The 18550-nt window shown below is 39.0% G+C and overlaps 2 protein-coding genes across 3 annotated transcripts in view; one reads left to right on the forward strand and one right to left on the reverse strand.

Annotated features, from left to right (window-relative positions):
• USP45 (ubiquitin specific peptidase 45) overlaps positions 1 to 5806 on the reverse strand; it is a 55430-nt gene extending 49624 nt beyond the window's left edge. For both annotated transcript variants that reach the window (XM_010834741.1, XM_010834740.1), the window contains exons 1-2: positions 5744 to 5806; positions 1047 to 1156 (exon numbers count right to left, since the gene is read on the reverse strand). In XM_010834741.1, the coding sequence (XP_010833043.1) occupies positions 1047 to 1146 (100 nt within the window). In that variant the 5' untranslated portion in view covers positions 1147 to 1156; positions 5744 to 5806. The remainder of the gene's footprint in view (positions 1 to 1046; positions 1157 to 5743) is intronic.
• Positions 5807 to 10248: 4442 nt separating this feature from the next.
• Positions 10249 to 13922, forward strand: TSTD3 (thiosulfate sulfurtransferase (rhodanese)-like domain containing 3). Its single transcript, XM_010834743.1, has 4 exons — positions 10249 to 10464; positions 12839 to 13012; positions 13110 to 13269; positions 13578 to 13922. Exons 1-4 carry the CDS (start codon positions 10392 to 10394, stop codon positions 13648 to 13650), a joined length of 480 nt encoding a protein of 159 aa, XP_010833045.1. The 5' UTR covers positions 10249 to 10391; the 3' UTR covers positions 13651 to 13922.
• The last annotated feature ends 4628 nt before the right edge of the window (positions 13923 to 18550 follow it).

The following is an 18550-nucleotide window of genomic DNA, read 5'->3' on the forward strand; positions in this document are numbered from 1 at the left end:
GCAGTTGGAAAGAAGCGAGAGAATTTGGGTTCTGAAAAAGCCCAGGACTGAATAATCCTGGTAGTTGGAAAGAAGTAAAGGCTAACTGGGCTCAAACTCAACAGTTAGGTCTCAACAGTGCTCTGGCCCTCCTTCTTACACAAATATTCTAAACCAAACTGGCCCAAGAAAGGCAACTCTACATGAAAGAATAGGTAATCAAAGAAAATCAAAGCCCCAAACTGTGTGCTAAGATAGTAAGAAAAAGGAAGGAAGGAAAAGCAAAAATGGCAGCACTATCACTGCCATGAGAGGAAAACACACACAAAAAAGTGAACACTTGAGGCTCAAGTGGCAACACAAAGGGAAGGGACCAGAGAGTTCAGGAAAAATAAATAAAATGAAGGTAAAACCAAAAAGAAGATGAAAGAGACACTGCTGAACACACTAAAAAAAAAAATAAAAATGAACAGCAGACAAAAAGAAAAGGAAAACAGGAGTTTTAGAGGCTTTAAGAAAATACAGTAACTAGGGTAGATAGGCAAAAGAGTTATAAGAATAATCAAACCCCTGAAGAACACTGTATTAACAGAACAAATATTTAAAGACATAGTTCAGACTTCCCTCAATTCAACAATCTGTCCTGAAACACTGTCCAAGTTAAAAACACTCAAAATGGAAATAACAGATTAAAAACATCTTTTTTAAATGGAGAACTGAACTGGTAAAGCCAGTAAGGAAAATCCTCAGAGGCTAAAACCCAAGGCATGAGGCTAAAGAGAAAGACAAACCAGGAAGCCCCTCAAGGTCATCAACCAACCTCACTGGCTTGAGGGCTCGGTTCTAATAGTCATGAGAAACAACAAGAGAAGATGCCAGTTCTAAGTTACTTTATAAAATAAACAAAATCTCAGCAAAAATGCCAACAGGGTATTTTGGAAATCGACAAGCTGATTTTGAAGTAATGCAGAAAATGGCTAAAATAAAGAGCAAAGGATTTATTCATTAAAAGCACATATGATTCGTCCTCTGCAACACTGTTCAGGATGCGAGACATCATAACTTACCAGCAACGTCATCTGACGAGTCTTCATCGTGAGGTATAGGAGGCCTTTTACTTCTCTTAGCTTTCTCAGGTGAAGCTTTGGATGGCTCTTTCACCCGCATCTGTTATTTACTGAAAAGATTGGGGGTTGGGGGGAAATACACATTAATCCTCAAAATTAAAAATTGTATGTATTTGACTTAATGCATATTAAAATGACTTCAAGTTTAACGAGCCTCGTAAATTAACAGAGGAGAAAGAGGGAAACATCAGCTGAAACTAAAGAAATTTTTATTATACCAACACACAAAGGCCACATTACATCTGACTTTAACCAACAGTTCCCTACATGTATGATGTCCAGGTGAATTAAAAAAAATAAACTTTATGCCACCTCTGACTCCTGTGCTCGCCTCGCCCTTTCTCTTTTTTCACCAGCCAGGAAACAGTGGGAGCTGGAAAAGCCTCAACAAGCCAGGGATGGATGCCAAGTGCCAAGCACAGTACAGACACCCTTCCTGCACTGTACGACCCAGTGGACTACAGAGAGAGAAACACATTTCCAACTTTTTAAGCTCTTGCCTTTTTTGTGTGTTTTTTCCCCATTTTTTAGTTATGAAAAATTTAAAACTATCACACAAGTTGAAACAGCAGTATAACGAACACCATAGACTATCTAGAGTCCACATCTGGAACATTCTGCCATATCTGTTTTATCTAAATATCAGTGTGTATATAGACATATCTACACATGTATGTGAGTACATCCTTTTTTGCTGAACTATTTAGAAGTTGCAGACAACATATATTCCTTAAGGAGATTCTCCTATACAGTCACATCATTATTTCTAAGAAAATTAAGAGTAATTCCCTAATATCATATCTTATCATATTCTAATTTCTTCAGCTAACCCAAAACGTCTGCTTTTTTGAATAATGATTCAATTGGTTACAGCAGTATCTTAAATCGACAGCTGTTCTTCCTGCAAAAAATGGGAGAATAGTGTTTCACCTCCCTAAGACCCTGGCTTTTTTAAGAGATCAGGACAGTGCATATGAGTCACATTGGAGAGCCTCTCAAAGTGTGGATTTTGATTCAAGTCTAGCACAGGACCTGAGAGTCTGCCTGTCTAAAAAGCTCCCAGCAGGAAGCCACTGCTGGGGTCCACAGACCACACTTTCAACAGCAAAGTTGTATAATGTCTCACACAGAATTTAATTTTTTGTTCATGCTGTTATTTACCTCTAAATATATTTTTAAGAAATCTCTTATATTTCATAAAAATTCAAAGTTAATTCTAAAGGTTTTAGATAGAAGTTAATGCATTTTTTAAAAACCACTATATCCCTGGTAGCTCAGCTGGTAAAGAATCTGTCTGCAATGCAAGAGACCCCAGTTCGATTCTTGGGTCAGGAAGTTCCCCTGGAGAAGGAAGAGGCTACCCACTCCAGTATTCATGGGCTTCCCTGATGGGAATCCACCTGCAATGCTAGAGACCTGGGTTCAATCCCTGGATTGGGAAGACCCCCTGCAGGAGGGCACAGCAACCCACTCCAGTATTCTTGCCTGGAGAATCCCCAAGGACAGAGGGAGTCTGGAGGGCTACAGTCCACGGGGATCGCAGAGTTGGACAAAACTGAGCAACTAAGCACACACATATCCTAAATCCTACCTAATATCATGGTGCTACCTGGCTAAGCTATACTGTAATTTTTGTGGTTGTGTATATGCTTTGGTTGATCAAGGTAGAACAATCACTCAATTCAATAATAAATTCTGAATCCTGATTTAGTTGTACCAAGTTCCACATAAGGAAGCTTTTGAGTTTACCATTTTAAAAGCCATTTCCTTAGGCCCAAGGGTCATCACTATTGAACAACACTGCAATAAATTAATGCCTTCAAGGTTACAGAGATGCAGAAGGCCTCCAAGTTTCTGACCACTTCATTTCTTTCTGCCTTCACCCTCCAGACTACTTCATTAACTTATGGCTACATTTCAACCTCACAAAATCACTAATTCAAGTATTCCATTCTCTGACCACAACTTCAAATTCTGCCAGCTTGCTTGATCAGCCACTCCTATTCTCTTTTAATGCCCAGGTTGAGAAGAGGCTACATCTCAACAAGCCCTTAGCAGGGAAGGGAGGAAGAGAAGCAGAAAATCTAGCGCTGGTTCTTCAAGCTTTACTTGCAAATGGTGCAAGTCTGCTTATGTTTTACGGGCAAGTCATATAGCCACATTTAATTTCAAATAGACATTGTGGGGAAAGGGAGGGGTGAGGGTAAGGGCAGGTGTACAAAGAGTACAACCTTATCATGTACCTAGCAAGAACAGAATACGTGTACACAGCCTAATGGCTACTATGTCACCCCACTAACAATCTCAATCCTAGATGAGCCAATTAACCACGTTCTCCATGACAGTATCCAAAGAGGCTGGAGAAAAAGTCTTGTACGAAAGGCGACTGGGTCTACTAAATTAACAACCACAACTGCAAACAGATCAAGACATCCCATTATCTACTACAACTTCTGGTCAACTTATTACACAGCAATCTGAAATTGTTTTCACTCTCCCAATCTCCAACTCCTCTCCCTACTCTTTCAAATATCATCTGGTCTTCTACTTTACTGACAGAAAGGACACAAAAGAGATTGCAAATCAGATATTTCCACCCTTAAACTTACACACTTACCATTGTAACTATTGTTACAACTATTGTAACTTGATGTCCTGAAAAAGAGATGGGCATGACTAAGAGCATCCAAGAAATACGGTCCATAAGAAACTGGTCATATTTTTACACCCCCCACACAGCTAAACTTGAAACTTCCAATGGTGGCTCAGATGGTAAAGAATCTGCCTGCAATTTAAGAGACCCAGGTTCAATCCCTGAGTGGGGAAGATCTCCTGGAGAAGGAAATGGCAACCCACTCCAGTATTTCTGCCTGGAGAATCCCACGGACAGAGGAGTCTGGCAGACTACTGTCCTTGGGACTGCAGAGTCAGACATGACTGAGCAACTAACATGTGCACACACAGGTAAACTCTTGATAAAGACGAGCATTAATACATAGCTAATCCTGGCAGAGGAACCAAAAGAACCAGATACTTAGAATCTATAAAAGACTTATGCCTTTTCTCAAAAACACTGACTCAAATGTGGCAATGTAGTCAATTTCCAGTGATTTTTCTGACACATACAATATGTCTAAACATAGAGTCATTTTGGACAGTAACCTACTATTAAGCAGTCACTCATCTGTATAGCTTTCTTTTTCAATTCCCCGTTCACGTAAAAAGGGACAAAATTAAAGTCCAATTATTACAAAAAATTCCAATTATTAGAGCTTCACATATTGCATATCATCAATAATGTGTCTGGGGAGTTCGAGATCACTCTCACATGTGGAGATTTACTGCAAGGACTCACAAGACCTAGCATAGAGGTGTACTCACGGCTAACGTTTATTGCAGCAATGTAGTGTGAACACACAGACTAGCATAATGAAAAACACACAGGTGAAGTCTAGAGCAATCCAAATGCAGGCTTCCTTACCATTCTCTCCCTCCCAAGACGGGTCAAATACCCTACATCCTTCCCCCAATAAGTAATGTCTGTGCAACGTTTCTGCTCACAGAAGCCCATTACACACTCACGGGTGCAGGATTTTTATGGGGCTAGTAACTTCTGGATAAACCATGTCTTACAGAATAAACCATATTGTTCCCAGGCAAGCCAAGCAAGGGCTAACCTTGCAAGCAGACCTTTTTAAGGACAGCAGTCTCAGGCCTGCTATGTTAAGTCTTTTCAGCACAAATAAATTATGGCCATTTTTCTCAGGTGGTTTCCTAATAAAACTTTCCAACTTCCAACTTCTGCATTACCCTAATATCTGTCCATAATGTAGGATGTGCAACTAAACTGTTTATAAGTTGTTGTTGTTTTTTTTTTTTTTAAGGCCGTGCATGTAGAAGCCCATATTCTCAAGAAAGAAAAAAAAATTATTTTCCTACTCTTGGGCCATTATTTTCTGCAAGGGTGCGAGGGGAGAGAAGAAAGGGACAAAAATTCTTTCAGAGGTTTAAAAGGGTACCAGGCTCAAAAAGATGACCAGCACTCACTTTTTCGTGCATCACACTCGGTTCTAAGGACTTCAATGATATTAACCCACTTCATTCTCCCAACCACCAATCACTTTATGAGGTAGGTTGCTATTATTTCCCCCATTTTACACTTGAAGAAAGACAGCCAGGCGTTAGGTGATTTGCACAGGCCAAGAGCCAGTAAGTGGTGGATGGTGATCTGGACCCAGGCAGTCTATCTCCAGGGTTCCTAATACTACACGATGCTTCCAGAAGACCTTGGTAAGACACGCTTTCTCTGGTCTCTAACAAAAACATCCCAAATTCCCGAAAAGAAAATGCGCCGCGAGGCTGAACGCGGAAGGGCGGCCGGAAGGTGGCTGGGTCGCCGCCCCGCTAGGTCAAGGTGAGGCGGCCCCGTCCCGCCTCCCCGGCTCCTCCCGCTGCCGCCCCGACACCCTGCCGGTTCCGCCACTCTTTCATGGCCCTCGGTGGCCGCCTGGAGCCCCCAAGGACCGAGAAAGGCGGGGAGAGTGTTCTCCCCCAAGCCCTTCAAGCCACAAAGGGCCAGGGTTACATAAACGAAGTTGGACAAAATGAGGCAATCCAGCACCGGACCCGCAACTCACCCTGACAGGCCGAGCAGCCGCGTCCACAACCCCATCAGACTGCGCCTGCGCAGCTGCCCCTCCCGTCGGCAGGGGCAGGGCCTCGTGTGCCCGCCCCAATGTCCGGACAAGTTGGGACCGCCCCTCGCGTGGCGGCTTACCCGGAGTTGGGCGTGGACACCCGGCTCTGCTGGCTGCACTCGCAACTGCTTCCCGTACTTACACAGGAGTAGGTAGACCCCAGCTAATCTTAGGGTAACCTAAATAGACCCCTAATTGGATCCCGATAGAGCTTGGAGTTTGCCCACCTCCCGAGTTCTCGGAGTGGGGTTTAAGTCCCACTTGTGGCTGGACACCCTGCCCAGACTGCCTCCGACTTCCGTGCTGTTAAGTCACATCTGACATCATACGTTTTCTTGCCTTTTTTCATTATTGTTGCTTTACCTGCCGTTCTTCTTTATTTGAAAATTTCCTGACCTATACCTAAACCTCTTTGAAGCTCGATTATTCAAAGTGTTTGCACTTTGCATATGTTTAGTAAAAGTAGTTGGTTGAAAAATATTTTGTTTGAATGATATAGCAAACATCCACCCTAGTTATGGATAAATGCTACGAGACATTTCGTAATGTCTTTAGATTCGTAATCTTTAGCAGTTCTTGAGACAAGGGACAGATGTGGGCTTATGGAGAGAGTCTTGGATTACGAGTCAAAAGTTACTACAAATAAACCCCCCCAAAACTGATTTTCTCTTTTAAAAACTTTGGTTCATTTCTTAAGAAATAGTTTAAATTATTTACAATTATTTACACATAGAGAACTTGGCAAAGGAAGTTATTAGACTTTGGCATTCTGTGTATGGAAACCATTCATTCAACAAATACAACTGAATACAAATATGTGAGTCATTGTGCTAAGTATTGGGGTACATAATCATGTATTAGGGTAGGGAATCATGTATTCCCCTAGGGAAAAAGAAAATACTCCACAAATAAGCCCAGGTTGTGTTGTAATTTTAAAGTAAAAAATGTCTGCTTCATAAATGATTTAACATTGGATTGGAAACAGAACATGGAGGAAAAAAGGACATGAAAATGAGCAAATCTAAATAATTTGAATACTAAATTGCATTATAGGGGCTTCCCTGATAGCTCAGTGGTAAAGAATCTGCCTGCCAATAAAAGAGATATTGGTTCTATCCCTGATCAGAGAAGCTCCAACGTGCCACAGAGCAACTAAGCACCTTGAACTAACCACAACTAACCACAACTATTGAACCTGTGCTTTTTAACCAGGAGCAGCTTGAACCAGAACCCCATGTGCCCTAGAGCCCCTGCTTGGCAGCAAGAGAAGACACCTCAATGAGAAACCCACTAACCCCAACTAAAGAGTAGCCCTGGCTCACTGCAAGAGAAAAGCCACAGCAACAAAGACTCAGCACAGCCAAAATTAAAAATAAATAAATAAAGGACACTATAATCAAAGGAGTTTTTTAAATATATCATGTACTGGAATCCAATTTACCAGGAAAAAAGGAGGGGACTGAATCAGAATATGAAATTTTAAGTTCTCTCTCATAAAAAGAAACTTATGAATTATGCAAATCATGATACAATACTTAAATTTTTCTTGAAAATGATGAATTTCCAAAGTTATTTTGATTTCCAGCAGATGTACCCAAATCTCCAGAGACTGCAATTTCCATTTCAAAATTTACATGAGTTAAGGGAAATTGTCTAACAGATTTTGTTTCTGATGTTCTTCAAATTATTTATCTTTTCAGTTAAAGTGAAATTTATTATTCGATGGATGCTTCAAAGGAGGGAAATTATTTTTCAATAATACCTACTAAGTATACTTTTATTGCTATTGTCAAGACATTATGGAAAAAAAAAAGACATTATGACAAAACATCAAACAGAAATATAAGTGTGCTTAAGGTCAGCTGTATATACATTTCAAATAATGTTAAATATCTTAATATTACCATCATTGTTGTCTGGAAATGTATGGAGTACTTTGCTAAGCTATAGGCTATACATATATTAAGCTTTTATCATGTGTTTTAAGAGGTACATTCTTTATTATAAAACTAATACATGAGAGTTTGGTATAACGTTCCTCATCTTTTCTGCCTTTCCACATTCCCATTCTCTTCCTCAGAGGTAACATTTCCTCTCCTCTATTTGCTGTTTCTTGTGTATAGTTTCAGGAATTGTCTTTGCACATGATATGCATTTGTACTACATTTTTATATGATTACCATTTGTTAAAAGAGATCATGGTCAGGTTAGATTACGGTCTACCTTCTATTCTACAACTTGATTTTTCTTTTTCACTTGATTATATATTTTGAACTTATCACCATACTAACCTTATTCTTTTTACTGGTTGTTTAAAATTCCACTGGATGCATCTTTTTTTCCCAATCAGCCCCCTTTTGGTGTACATTTATCTGTGAGTACTTGTGCAGGTATTTTCAATAAGTGATTGGCAGTGAAAATGCTGCATCAAAAGAAGTTTTGACAGAAACTCTTGAAAAAAATGTTGCATGAAAGGCAATAAATTTCCTAATTTTTCATTGAATTATCTAAAATGTGGGGGCTTGATGTGGATTTAGAAAGAAATGGGAAAAGTGCTAAGTCTCTTAAGAATCCCCTCCTTTCCAATTGTCTTTCACCTGCATTGTGGCAAAAAATAGAATGAGTTGTTTGAGAATGAATGATTGATATCAACTCAGCACTAGTAGACCTCTCCCAGAAAAGTTACATGATTTCTCTCCCTTGCATCCCACTTTAAGCCTTATTTCCTTCCCTCAAACTAACTCTGAACGAAGAACTTGGGACATTTATTCAAGGAGCAATGATCAGTACTTCTGTTTGACAAGATCTTTTTGCTCTAAGCCTCTTAAATAAACTAAGTTTGGCATTCTGCTGGTTACAGAAGGACAAATTCATCTCTTCAGGAAAAAAATAAAAAAAACACAGAAAAATATTTCTCAAATAAGTAGCCATGAACACTTGAAAAAGAATTGTTTAGTAATAAATGCTCTTGCAAAAGTATAAATTAGATTAAATGTGACTCATTGAAGTACATCGTTTTCATATTTGTGTCCATTCTACTTGTGGTTTATGATGGGGATCCTACAGAGAGTACTTGAATCTACAGTATTTAATGATATCTTAGTTCAAAGTCAGTCCACAAAGTAGATTTCACAGAGACTACGGTTAAACTCCAAATGACTTGGAAAAAACATAATTGTAAGTGATGTCATTGGTATAGAAATCTGAAGTGGTTTTATTATTAAAATATTAAAACTGAATAATTTAAAACTACACCCTTCATGAAATTATTCATTGGATTCATACTTTAATAATGCCAGTTGGAAGCTTATTTTTAAAATTTTCACTGTGAATCAATTTGCAGTTAATATGGCTTTCATTATCCTTGGGAAACAAAATTGAGAATAAAAATAAGGTAATAAACCAAGTTGAAAACAAATTTAAAACAAGGTAATAAACTTTATCTAACAGGCTTAATATGCTCTCCCCACAACTACATACAATGTGTTCTAATTCCAAGAACCTATTATTATATTAGCTTACACGGCAAAAAGATTTTGCACATATGATTAAGATTATCCCAATGGTCTCACTGTAATCAAAGTTCCTTGTGAAAGAGAGGCAAAAAGGTTAGGAGAAGTGGACGTGACAACAAAAGCAGAGATCAGAGTCAGAGAGAGATGTGAGGATGACAAACTGCTGGCTTTGAAGATGGAGAAAGGGAAAAATAGCCAAGGAATTCAGGCAACCTTCAGTAGATGTAAAAGTTAAGTACAGAAATGCTCCCCTTCAGAAGGACCTTCAGATTTGCTGACACCTTCAGACCTTCAGAAGGACCTTCAGAAGGACCACAGACTTACTGACACCTTAATTTTCACCAAGTGACTTCTGACCTATAAAACTGTACATAATAAAATTGTGTTTAGTCAATAAATTTGATAATTGTTACATTAGCAATTGCAAACTAACACACTTAGTTCAGTTCAGTCACTCAGTCTTGTCCTACTCTTTGCAATCCCAAGGACTGCAGCACACCAGGCTTCCCTGGCCATCACCAACTCCCAGAGTTTGCTCAAACCAACGTCCATCAAGTCGGTGATGCCATCCAACCATCCAACACATTCATGTTATCATCAAATATAGTCAACTATCATCATGAGTGAGGAAAAGATGAGATTATCTTAATACTGACATCAGTTGGAGTCAGCTATGGGAGTTAAGAGTGATTCTTAGCAAAGTGTCCATGTATTAAAGTTTGCTTTAATCCAATACATAAGAATCCTTGTTTTGAAGTAAACCGGAGGAATTTCTTACTTTATACCTTTAAATATTGCCTTCTATTTTCTTTTCACTTTTAAACTTTGCCTCTCCTTAAAAAAAAATAATTAAAATTAAAAAAAAAAAAGCCCATACCTCAGTTTCTTCCCAACCCTAAATTTCTTTCCCATTAATATTTTAAATTTTAAAACAGGGCACGTTTCTGTTCGCGATTACTCCTAGTGGCACTACCGGGTTCGGCCAGCGCCTAGTTGGAGGGCGCTCGAGAGCCCGGCACCGCTCGCCGCGCGGCCGGAAGTGAAGGAGCAGGAGAACGAAGTGGTTAGCAGCGATGGTGCTGCAGCGCCTGCTGCCCTGGAGTACTTGCCGGACGATCTTCGGGTCTGCGGAGGCTGTGCTCTGGGGTGAGTTCAGTGGTCCCCGAGGAAAGGGAGGACGCCTAACCACGAGCCCCTGGGAAAGGATGGCGTTCGTGACCGTGTTTGCTTCTTTAAGGCTTCCAGTTAAAAGTCAGACCCAGTACACTTGAGCCCTGGGAATGTAACACCCACTTACAGTCCTTGTTTCTTCAGATTCCGGGCTACTGGGGTCTGGGGTTGCTCTCGGCAGACGCAGAGAGGTAAACATGACTTCAGGGGGCTCTCGTGGGAACAGTTAGAAAGCTTTGGTGCTTGACTTGAGCAATGAAGGTCAATTCGCGACTCAGGGAAATGAGCCGAGTGGCCAGTTCCTGCCTTGGAGAGTGGCAATGAGAAGCCGTCTTGCGAGTTTTACTTGTGACCCACTAGAGAGCAGCACTCACGGGTTGATCAAACCCAGATACCTCGTTCGGCCTGTAATAGTACCACAACTGGCCGAACAGAAGCCAGAGAAGCGAAGGTGGTTAGTGGAAGAGGTGGTCTAGAACTCAGAGCAGACCTCCTGTCCCTTATCTCTGTTTAATATGCTGCCTCTCCTTTAGCAACAACTTTTGTGGATAAAGATACAGGTGCGCCAGTGTAACACTTCCCCGCCCCAGTTATTCCCTTGTAACTCGGTACAGCCTGTGTAGTTGAAGATGTGTCATTCATACAAATTCTGTTATTTGGTTTTACCTTTAGTCTGCAATCATTTATTGAGCTCCTAATCTGACAGACATCCTAATCTGACAGACATACAGTTTACTTCACCAGTTGGGGGTGAAGGTGAAAGTAGCTCAGTCATGTCTGACTCTGTGACCCCATGGGTCCATGAAATTCTCCAGGCCAGAATACTGGAGTAGGTACCTTTCCCTTGTCCAGGGGATCTTCCCAACCCAGGGATTAAACCTAGGTCTCTAGCACTGCAGGAAAATTCTTTACCATCTGAGCCACCAGGGAAGCCCATTTGGGGGTAAGACAGACACAAATAAACCATCACCATACACAACCCAGTCAAGTGAGACTGCATTGGAAAGGATGGAGTTGGAGGTGTTAGAGAAAAGGTGCCTGTTTCATTTTTTTAAAAATACTTGTAATACATGATTATATTCATTAAACAATAAAGCAAAAATTATATTAAAACAAATAAAGCACACTCCTTTATATACTCTCCCCAGATAGGAGTGTACCTATATAAATGTATGTACTTCCCAGGTGGCTCAGCAGTAAAAAAAAATCTGCCTGCCAAGCAAGAGATAAGGGTTAAATCCCTGGGTCTGGAAGATCCCCCAGAGTAGGAAATGTTAATCTGGGTATTCTTGCCTGGGAAATCCCACGGACTGAGTAGCCTGGTGGGCTACAGTCAATGGGGTCACAAGACTCGGATATGACTTAGCAACTAAACAACAAATCTGTGTGTGTGCACACTCAGTTATGCCTGACTTTTTGTGACACCATGGACTGTAACTCACTAGTCTCCTCTGTCCATGGAATTTTCTACACAAGAATACTGGAGTGGGTGGCCATTTCCTTCTCCAGGAATCTTCCCAACCCAGGGATCATGTGTCTCTTGCATGTCCTGCATTGGCAGGCAGGTTCTTTACCAGCTGAGCCACTGGGGAATATTTAATATATAGTGTGATCTTCTGCACTTACTCTTCTGTAATTTTTTTTCTCACTTAGGTATTCAGAAGCTTAGGTATTCATGGCAGTACATAAAACTCTTTTAACCACTGCATATATCCCATAACTATGAATTACCCTAAAGCTAGTCCCTTATTGATGGATATTTTAGTTTCCAATTTCTTTGCTATTATTAAAAGTTCTTCAAAAATTATCATTGTACACGCTTCTTTTTGTATATGTACACCCTTCTTTGTGTATAAGTATTTTACGGGAATGGATACGTAGAAGTGGAAGTGTTTGATCAAAGGGGAAGTGGTAAGTGACATTTAACAGGGTTGTAAAGGAGGCTTAGAGTGGCTGGTAGAGACGAGAGAGAAAGGTGTTCCCTTCAGAAGGGAACAATGTGCATAAATCATGAAGGAAAGGTGAAAAGAGATTATTGTGTACTGTATAGATTATTTAAACCTCACAGCAACTCTAAAAGTTAAATAATATTATTTGATTTTACTCTCCCAGAGAGTTTAAGTAATCTGCCCAGGGTCACAGAGCTAAATGGGCAGGCCAGGATTTGAACCTTGATTTATCTGACTCTAAAACCCCTGTTCTTTCCACTATGAAAATGAAACTTTATATAAGAAGTCAAAAGATTGATATGGTGAGCTGACTTGAACATGAGGAAAACTCCTTTGACTTACTCTTTCCAGATAATAACAGTGTCATTTTGAAGATAGCTAATTTATTTTATTCTTTCCAGGTTTGAAGTCAATAAAAAGAAGCTGCCTCAATTTTTGTACTGCTATTTGTGAAGGTGTCACTTATAAGGAACTTAAAAACCTCCTGAAGTCTAAAAAAATTATGTTAATTGATGTTAGAGAGCCATGGGAAATTTATGAGTCTGGAAAAATCCCTGGGTCTGTCAATATACCATGTAAGTGATGTGTTTTAACCTGATTTGTTAGGAAAACATACATCCACTAATTGACTGTATCTAAAATTTAAATGAAATTCTTAACATTTTCTTTCAGTGGATGATGTAGGTGAAGCTCTACAGATGAACCCAAAGGACTTCAAAGAGAAGTACAAAGAAGTAAAGCCATCCAAATCTGACAGTCTAGTGTTTTCTTGTTTAGCTGGAGTGAGAAGCAAGGTGGCTATGGTCACAGCAGTATCTTTGGGCTTTAACAAGTAAGTAGCTTAAGGATAAAAATGGGTTTAGGATATGTACTGCAGTGTTTCATAGGCATATTTTTATTGGTCTACTGAAGAATTTTATACTTACTATATTAACAGAAGTATAGAGTACAGATTATTATTGACTGGCTGTACTTTTCATTCTATGATCCTTTAAATATGCTTCAAGTGTAAATATTATGGTGAAAAGTCAATGCACTGCTAAATCTCTAAAGTCATCTTATCTCTAAAGTTCCTGTGAACCTTGTGCTGTAAAGCAGGAAAAATGGTTACAGCACTAATTATTTGATGTATGTTTTTAGTGCTCAACACTATGCTGGAGGATGGAAGGAATGGGCAACCTATGAACTTTCAGAGAAGAAACAAGGAAATTGATTTTTGGAATATAAGCTGACCCTTTCCTTGTGTACATGCAGCCCAGAATAGTGGAATAGGCAAAAGAATAAAAATGTAGCCCTGGAACCACTGGTTAATGGGAAAGGGAGTTTGTATATGTCAATTATTTTTTGTTGAATCTTTTTCTCACCTATAAATGGGGAATACCACGTCCCCCAGCGTATTTCCAAAGGCTAATGATGATTAAGGTAATGTATGTGACTCACCATGTAAACATAAAGGCTTCTAAAGTAAAGGGATTCTAAAATTAATTTTTAAATATTTTAGTAGTATTCAATCAGTTCAGTCGCTCAGTCGTGTCCGACTCTTTGTGACCCCATGAATCACAGCACACCAGGCCTCCCTGTCCATCACCAACTCCTGGAGTTCACTCAGACTCACGTCCATTGAGTCAATGATGCCATCCAGCCATCTCATCCTCTGTCGTCCCCTTCTCCTCCTGCCCCCAATCCCTCCCAGCATCAGAGTCTTTTCCAATGAGTCAACTCTTCTCATGAGGTGGCCAAAGTACTGGAGTTTCAGCTTTAGCATCATTCCTTCCAAAGAAATCCCAGGGCTGATCTCCTTCAGAATGGACTGGTTGGATCTCCTTGCAGTCCAAGGGACTCTCAAGAGTCTTCTCCAACACCACAGTTCAAAAGCATCAATTGTTTGGTGCTCAGCTTTCTTCACAGTCCAACTCTCACATCCATACACGACCACTGGAAAAACCATTGCCTTGATGAGACGGACCTTTGTTGGCAAAGTAATGTCTCTGCTTTTGAATATGCTTTCTAGGTTGGTCATAACTTTCCTTCCAAGGAGTAAGCGTCTTTTAATTTCATGGCTGCAGTCACCATCTGCCGTGATTTTGGAGACCAAAAAAATAAAGTCTGACACTGTTTCCCCATTTATTTCCCATGAAGTGATGGGACCAGATGCCATGATCTTCGTTTTCTGAATGTTGAGCTTTAAGTATATTCCAAAATACCCGGTTACTTGTATTACTTAATCATAATGTGTGACCAGGTGTTCAGCATAGCTTCTATACTCTTCATCAAAGAGGCTATGAGCTAGACCAGTAGATTACCAAACAGACTTAACCTTAAAATACCAAGAATCTGGGATGAAATCTAGGTGAAATATGAACAATGAAAATATATTAACAATATGCAAAGACTTATGGCACTATGACCAACATGGTAGTGATACAATTTGGAATCTAAAAAGGTAATATGATCTATAGAGATCAGAACAGTGGTTGCCTCCATTGAGGATAAGAGATTAACTAGAAAAACAAGGAGGAAAATTTCTAGGGTGATGGAAGCACTTTCTATCTTGATTGAGGTGCTGGGACACAGGTATAATCATTTGCCAAAACTCACTGAAGCAAACATTTTTAAACTATAACTATCTGTAATTATATCTCAATTAAAAATAATGAAAATATTAGAAGAAAGTTTAAATGCAAATGATTCCCACTAGCATGAGTATATTCCTTTAGAATGTTAGGTCTTATACTTGTTCATATACTGGTGAGTGGTAAAACAACTTTGTGCTTTCTTCCATCTGTCTCTTCAGACCCATCTGTTTTTTGTCTCATTTATATAGTCACTCAGAACATGCAAGGCCTGGAAAGTAAACTGTAAAGACCTGGTTTCTGTCCTAAATAATTTATTAAGCTATTGGAGAATCTGGGGTAGAGATGTGATGTTATCACCTTGAACTTCTATTTCTGACACATCAGTCTAGTTTCTAGCAGAGCAAACTCCCTACAAGAACTAGAAAAGATGGAAAATACATGTAATACACACACACACAGATACACTTTTCAATGTTGGCTCATCCTCCTCAGCTTTCCTTCTCCCCAGATCATGACTCTTCAAATCCTTGCTGCCTTTAAGCAAATTATATAAACAAATATTACTAGGGCATATATATTAACAAAGTGAGGATATTAAGAGCCACAAGCTCACAGAGAAGAAAAACTATAGAGAGTGAACTGCAGTTGAACTACTTGACCCAACAAGGAATAGGTAAATACGTCAGGGTAAAGAGTCTGCATAAACATACCAGGCTTTTAGTTAAAACCCCTACTCCCAGAAGGCAAAAAATATTCAAATAGAAAGGAAATACTACAGAACACAAAATTATCTGTGTATACTTAATATATACTGAATATAAGTTTAACAACAATTATGCAGTTTACCTGGGAGGATGATGGGAGTAGAAGTCCCAGGCAGGGTGGTGGTGGGGTAGATGGGAGTTGGAATGGAGAATAGGAGGTATGCAGGAAAAATTAAATCTTCAATAGTAGGAAGTTGCAATGATATTTACAACTGAAAAAAATTAAAAGAAACTGGAGGGTAAGCAGAGCAGGCAGTAAAGTGAAGTGTTTAAGAGCCTGGGCCTTGGAGTCCACTGCCCAAATTTTAATAAAAATCTAATCCAAGCTCGCTGGGAGAAATATCAATAACCTCAGATATGCAGATGATACCACCCTTATGGCAGAAAGCAAAGAACTAAAGAGCTCCTTGATGAAAGTGAAAGAGGAGTGTGAAAAAGTAGGCTTAAAACTCAACATTCAGAAAACTAGGATCATGGCATCTGGTCCCATCACTTCATGGCAAATAGAAGGGAAAACAATAAAAACAGTTACACACTTAACTTTTGGGGCTCCAAAATCACCACAGATGGTGATTGCAGCCATGAAATTAAAAGATGCTTACTCCTTGGGAGGAAAGTTATGACCAACCTAGACAGCATATTAATAAGCAGAGACATTACTTTGACAACAAAAGTCCGTCTAGTCAAAGCTATGGTTTTGCCAGTAGTCATGCATGGATGTGAGAGTTGGACTACAAAGAAAGCTGAGTGCTGAAGAACTGATGCTTTTGAACTGTGGTGTTGGAGAAGACTCTTCAATGTCCCTTGGACTGCAAGGAGATCCAACCAGTCCATCCTAAAGGAAATCAGTCCTGAATATTCACTGGAAGGACTGATGATGAAGCTGAAACTCCAGTATTTGGCCACCTGATTTGAAGAAGTGACTCACTGGAAAAGGCCCTGATGCTAGGAAAGACTGAAGGCGAGAGAAGGGGACGACAGAGGATGAGATGGCTGGATGGCATCACCTACTCAATTTTTGGGGACATGAGTTTGAGTAAACTCTGGAAGTGGCGATGGACAGGGAGGCCTAGCATGCTGCAGTCCATGGGGTCGCAAAGAGTTGGACACGAGTGAGGACCTGAACTGAACTAAATCCAAGCTCTTGACTTGTGATTAGGTAAATTATTTAACTTTCTGTTCCTGAGGACAAGAACATCTCTGAAAAGACTGCCTGAGAATTAAATGACTTCATAAGGTAGAGAGCTTAGAATATACTTGTTACATAGTAAGTAAGTGCTCAATAAATGCGATAAGCATGTTACTTGAAAATGTGGAAGTAACACAACAGCAAAGAAATGACTATAAGTTGCTCTGAGAGCAGGAATAAAAAGCAGAGAAAATGGAACTGGATCTGACATTTTCCTTATGTCTTATAGCAACACTGTCCAAAAGAATTATGATGCAAGCCATTATGTGATTTTTAATTTGCTTACATTTAAAAAGAGATAAAAGAGGTGAAATTAATCTTAATATTTGTATTTACTCCTAGGTATCTAAAAAATCATTTAAAACATATAATCATTATAAACAAATTTGATATCTTACATTCTTTTGTACCGAGTATTAAAATTCAACATATATAGCACATTTCAATTCAGACTAGCCACATTTTGAGTGTTCAGTAGCCACACGTGGCTAGCGGCTGTCTTACTAAATAATGCAGCCACGCTAATACTTAACAATACACATCCTCAATGGCTGCTAAATAAAGGAAGAGACAACCAGCCATTATATGCCTCCTGAGAGAAAATATCCATACTTTATACAGTAGTTTATAAAGAAAAAAAAGGAAAATTGAGCCTGAACCTGATCAAGCTTTTGCATTCCATTACCAATATATAGAAATACAGAGAAAAGAACATGTTAAGTAGCACCTCAAAGATACAATCAGCAAAGTACATATGGTGGGAAATTCTTAGTGAACAAGCAAACCAAAATGGGGAACTTCTGAAATGAAATAAAGGAAGAATCCAAGAATTTTAAAAGATTTATCAATGAATTACACATATGGTCTATATTTAGATCCTAAGTAGAATTATTTAATAATTTTTATGATATTAAGGAAACAACTAAAAATATAAACGCTAGATATTTGATTATTACAAAATTATTTTGACAAATTCTCTTCTAGGTATTTTACTCTTAGGGTTACATACTAAGAAAATTATGGACAAAATATTTTGGATTTGCTTCAAAATAATATGCATATTGAAGGAAGTAGTGGGAGTTTAAAATGAAATTGGCCATGAGTTGACAGGTATTGAGGCTCATTATAACATTTTATCTACTCTTATTTATGTTTTTTACATTTTCTACTTAAGAGGTTGAAAATAAAAGTACCAGGCATATGTATTTTCAAACTAAAAACTTTTTAGAAATATAGGTAGGCTTAAAAAAAAATTAGGGTTAAATCAATGATTGTGATATATATAATCATTCTGCCCTTCCAACCCAAGCCCAATCTTAATTCCTTCAGACCTGAGGAGAGCTTTTTTTTCTTATTTCATAATCCTAGGAGACCAATGTTTATCAATGGTACTGACTTTATAATCTTTTTCCAGCTTATGTGATACTCTCCACAAGGAAGCAGAATTCTAAGTCTGTTTATAAACTATATGAAATTACTACTTGATAAACCATAGAAGGCTTTAATACTTATCCAAAGGAAGAAAGACTCCAAAAACAACAGAAAGAAGAGTCAAAAAAGATAAATTCAAGACACTAGCCAATA

The sequence above is a fragment of the Bison bison genome, unplaced genomic scaffold (genome assembly GCF_000754665.1).
Source record: "Bison bison bison isolate TAMUID 2011002044 unplaced genomic scaffold, Bison_UMD1.0 scf7180017864035, whole genome shotgun sequence".
NCBI lineage: Eukaryota > Metazoa > Chordata > Mammalia > Artiodactyla > Bovidae > Bison > Bison bison.

What these genes read in the sequence shown, in the direction of transcription:
- TSTD3 (XM_010834743.1), top strand. Translation starts at nt 10,392, where the DNA reads ATGGTGCTGCAGCGCCTGCTGCCCTGGAGTACTTGCCGGACGATCTTC. An exon ending in TGCGGAGGCTGTGCTCTGGG is followed by an intron (nt 10,465 to 12,838) that starts GTGAGTTCAGTG and finishes TATTCTTTCCAG; the next exon opens with GTTTGAAGTCAATAAAAAGA. An exon ending in TGGGTCTGTCAATATACCAT is followed by an intron (nt 13,013 to 13,109) that starts GTAAGTGATGTG and finishes ATTTTCTTTCAG; the next exon opens with TGGATGATGTAGGTGAAGCT.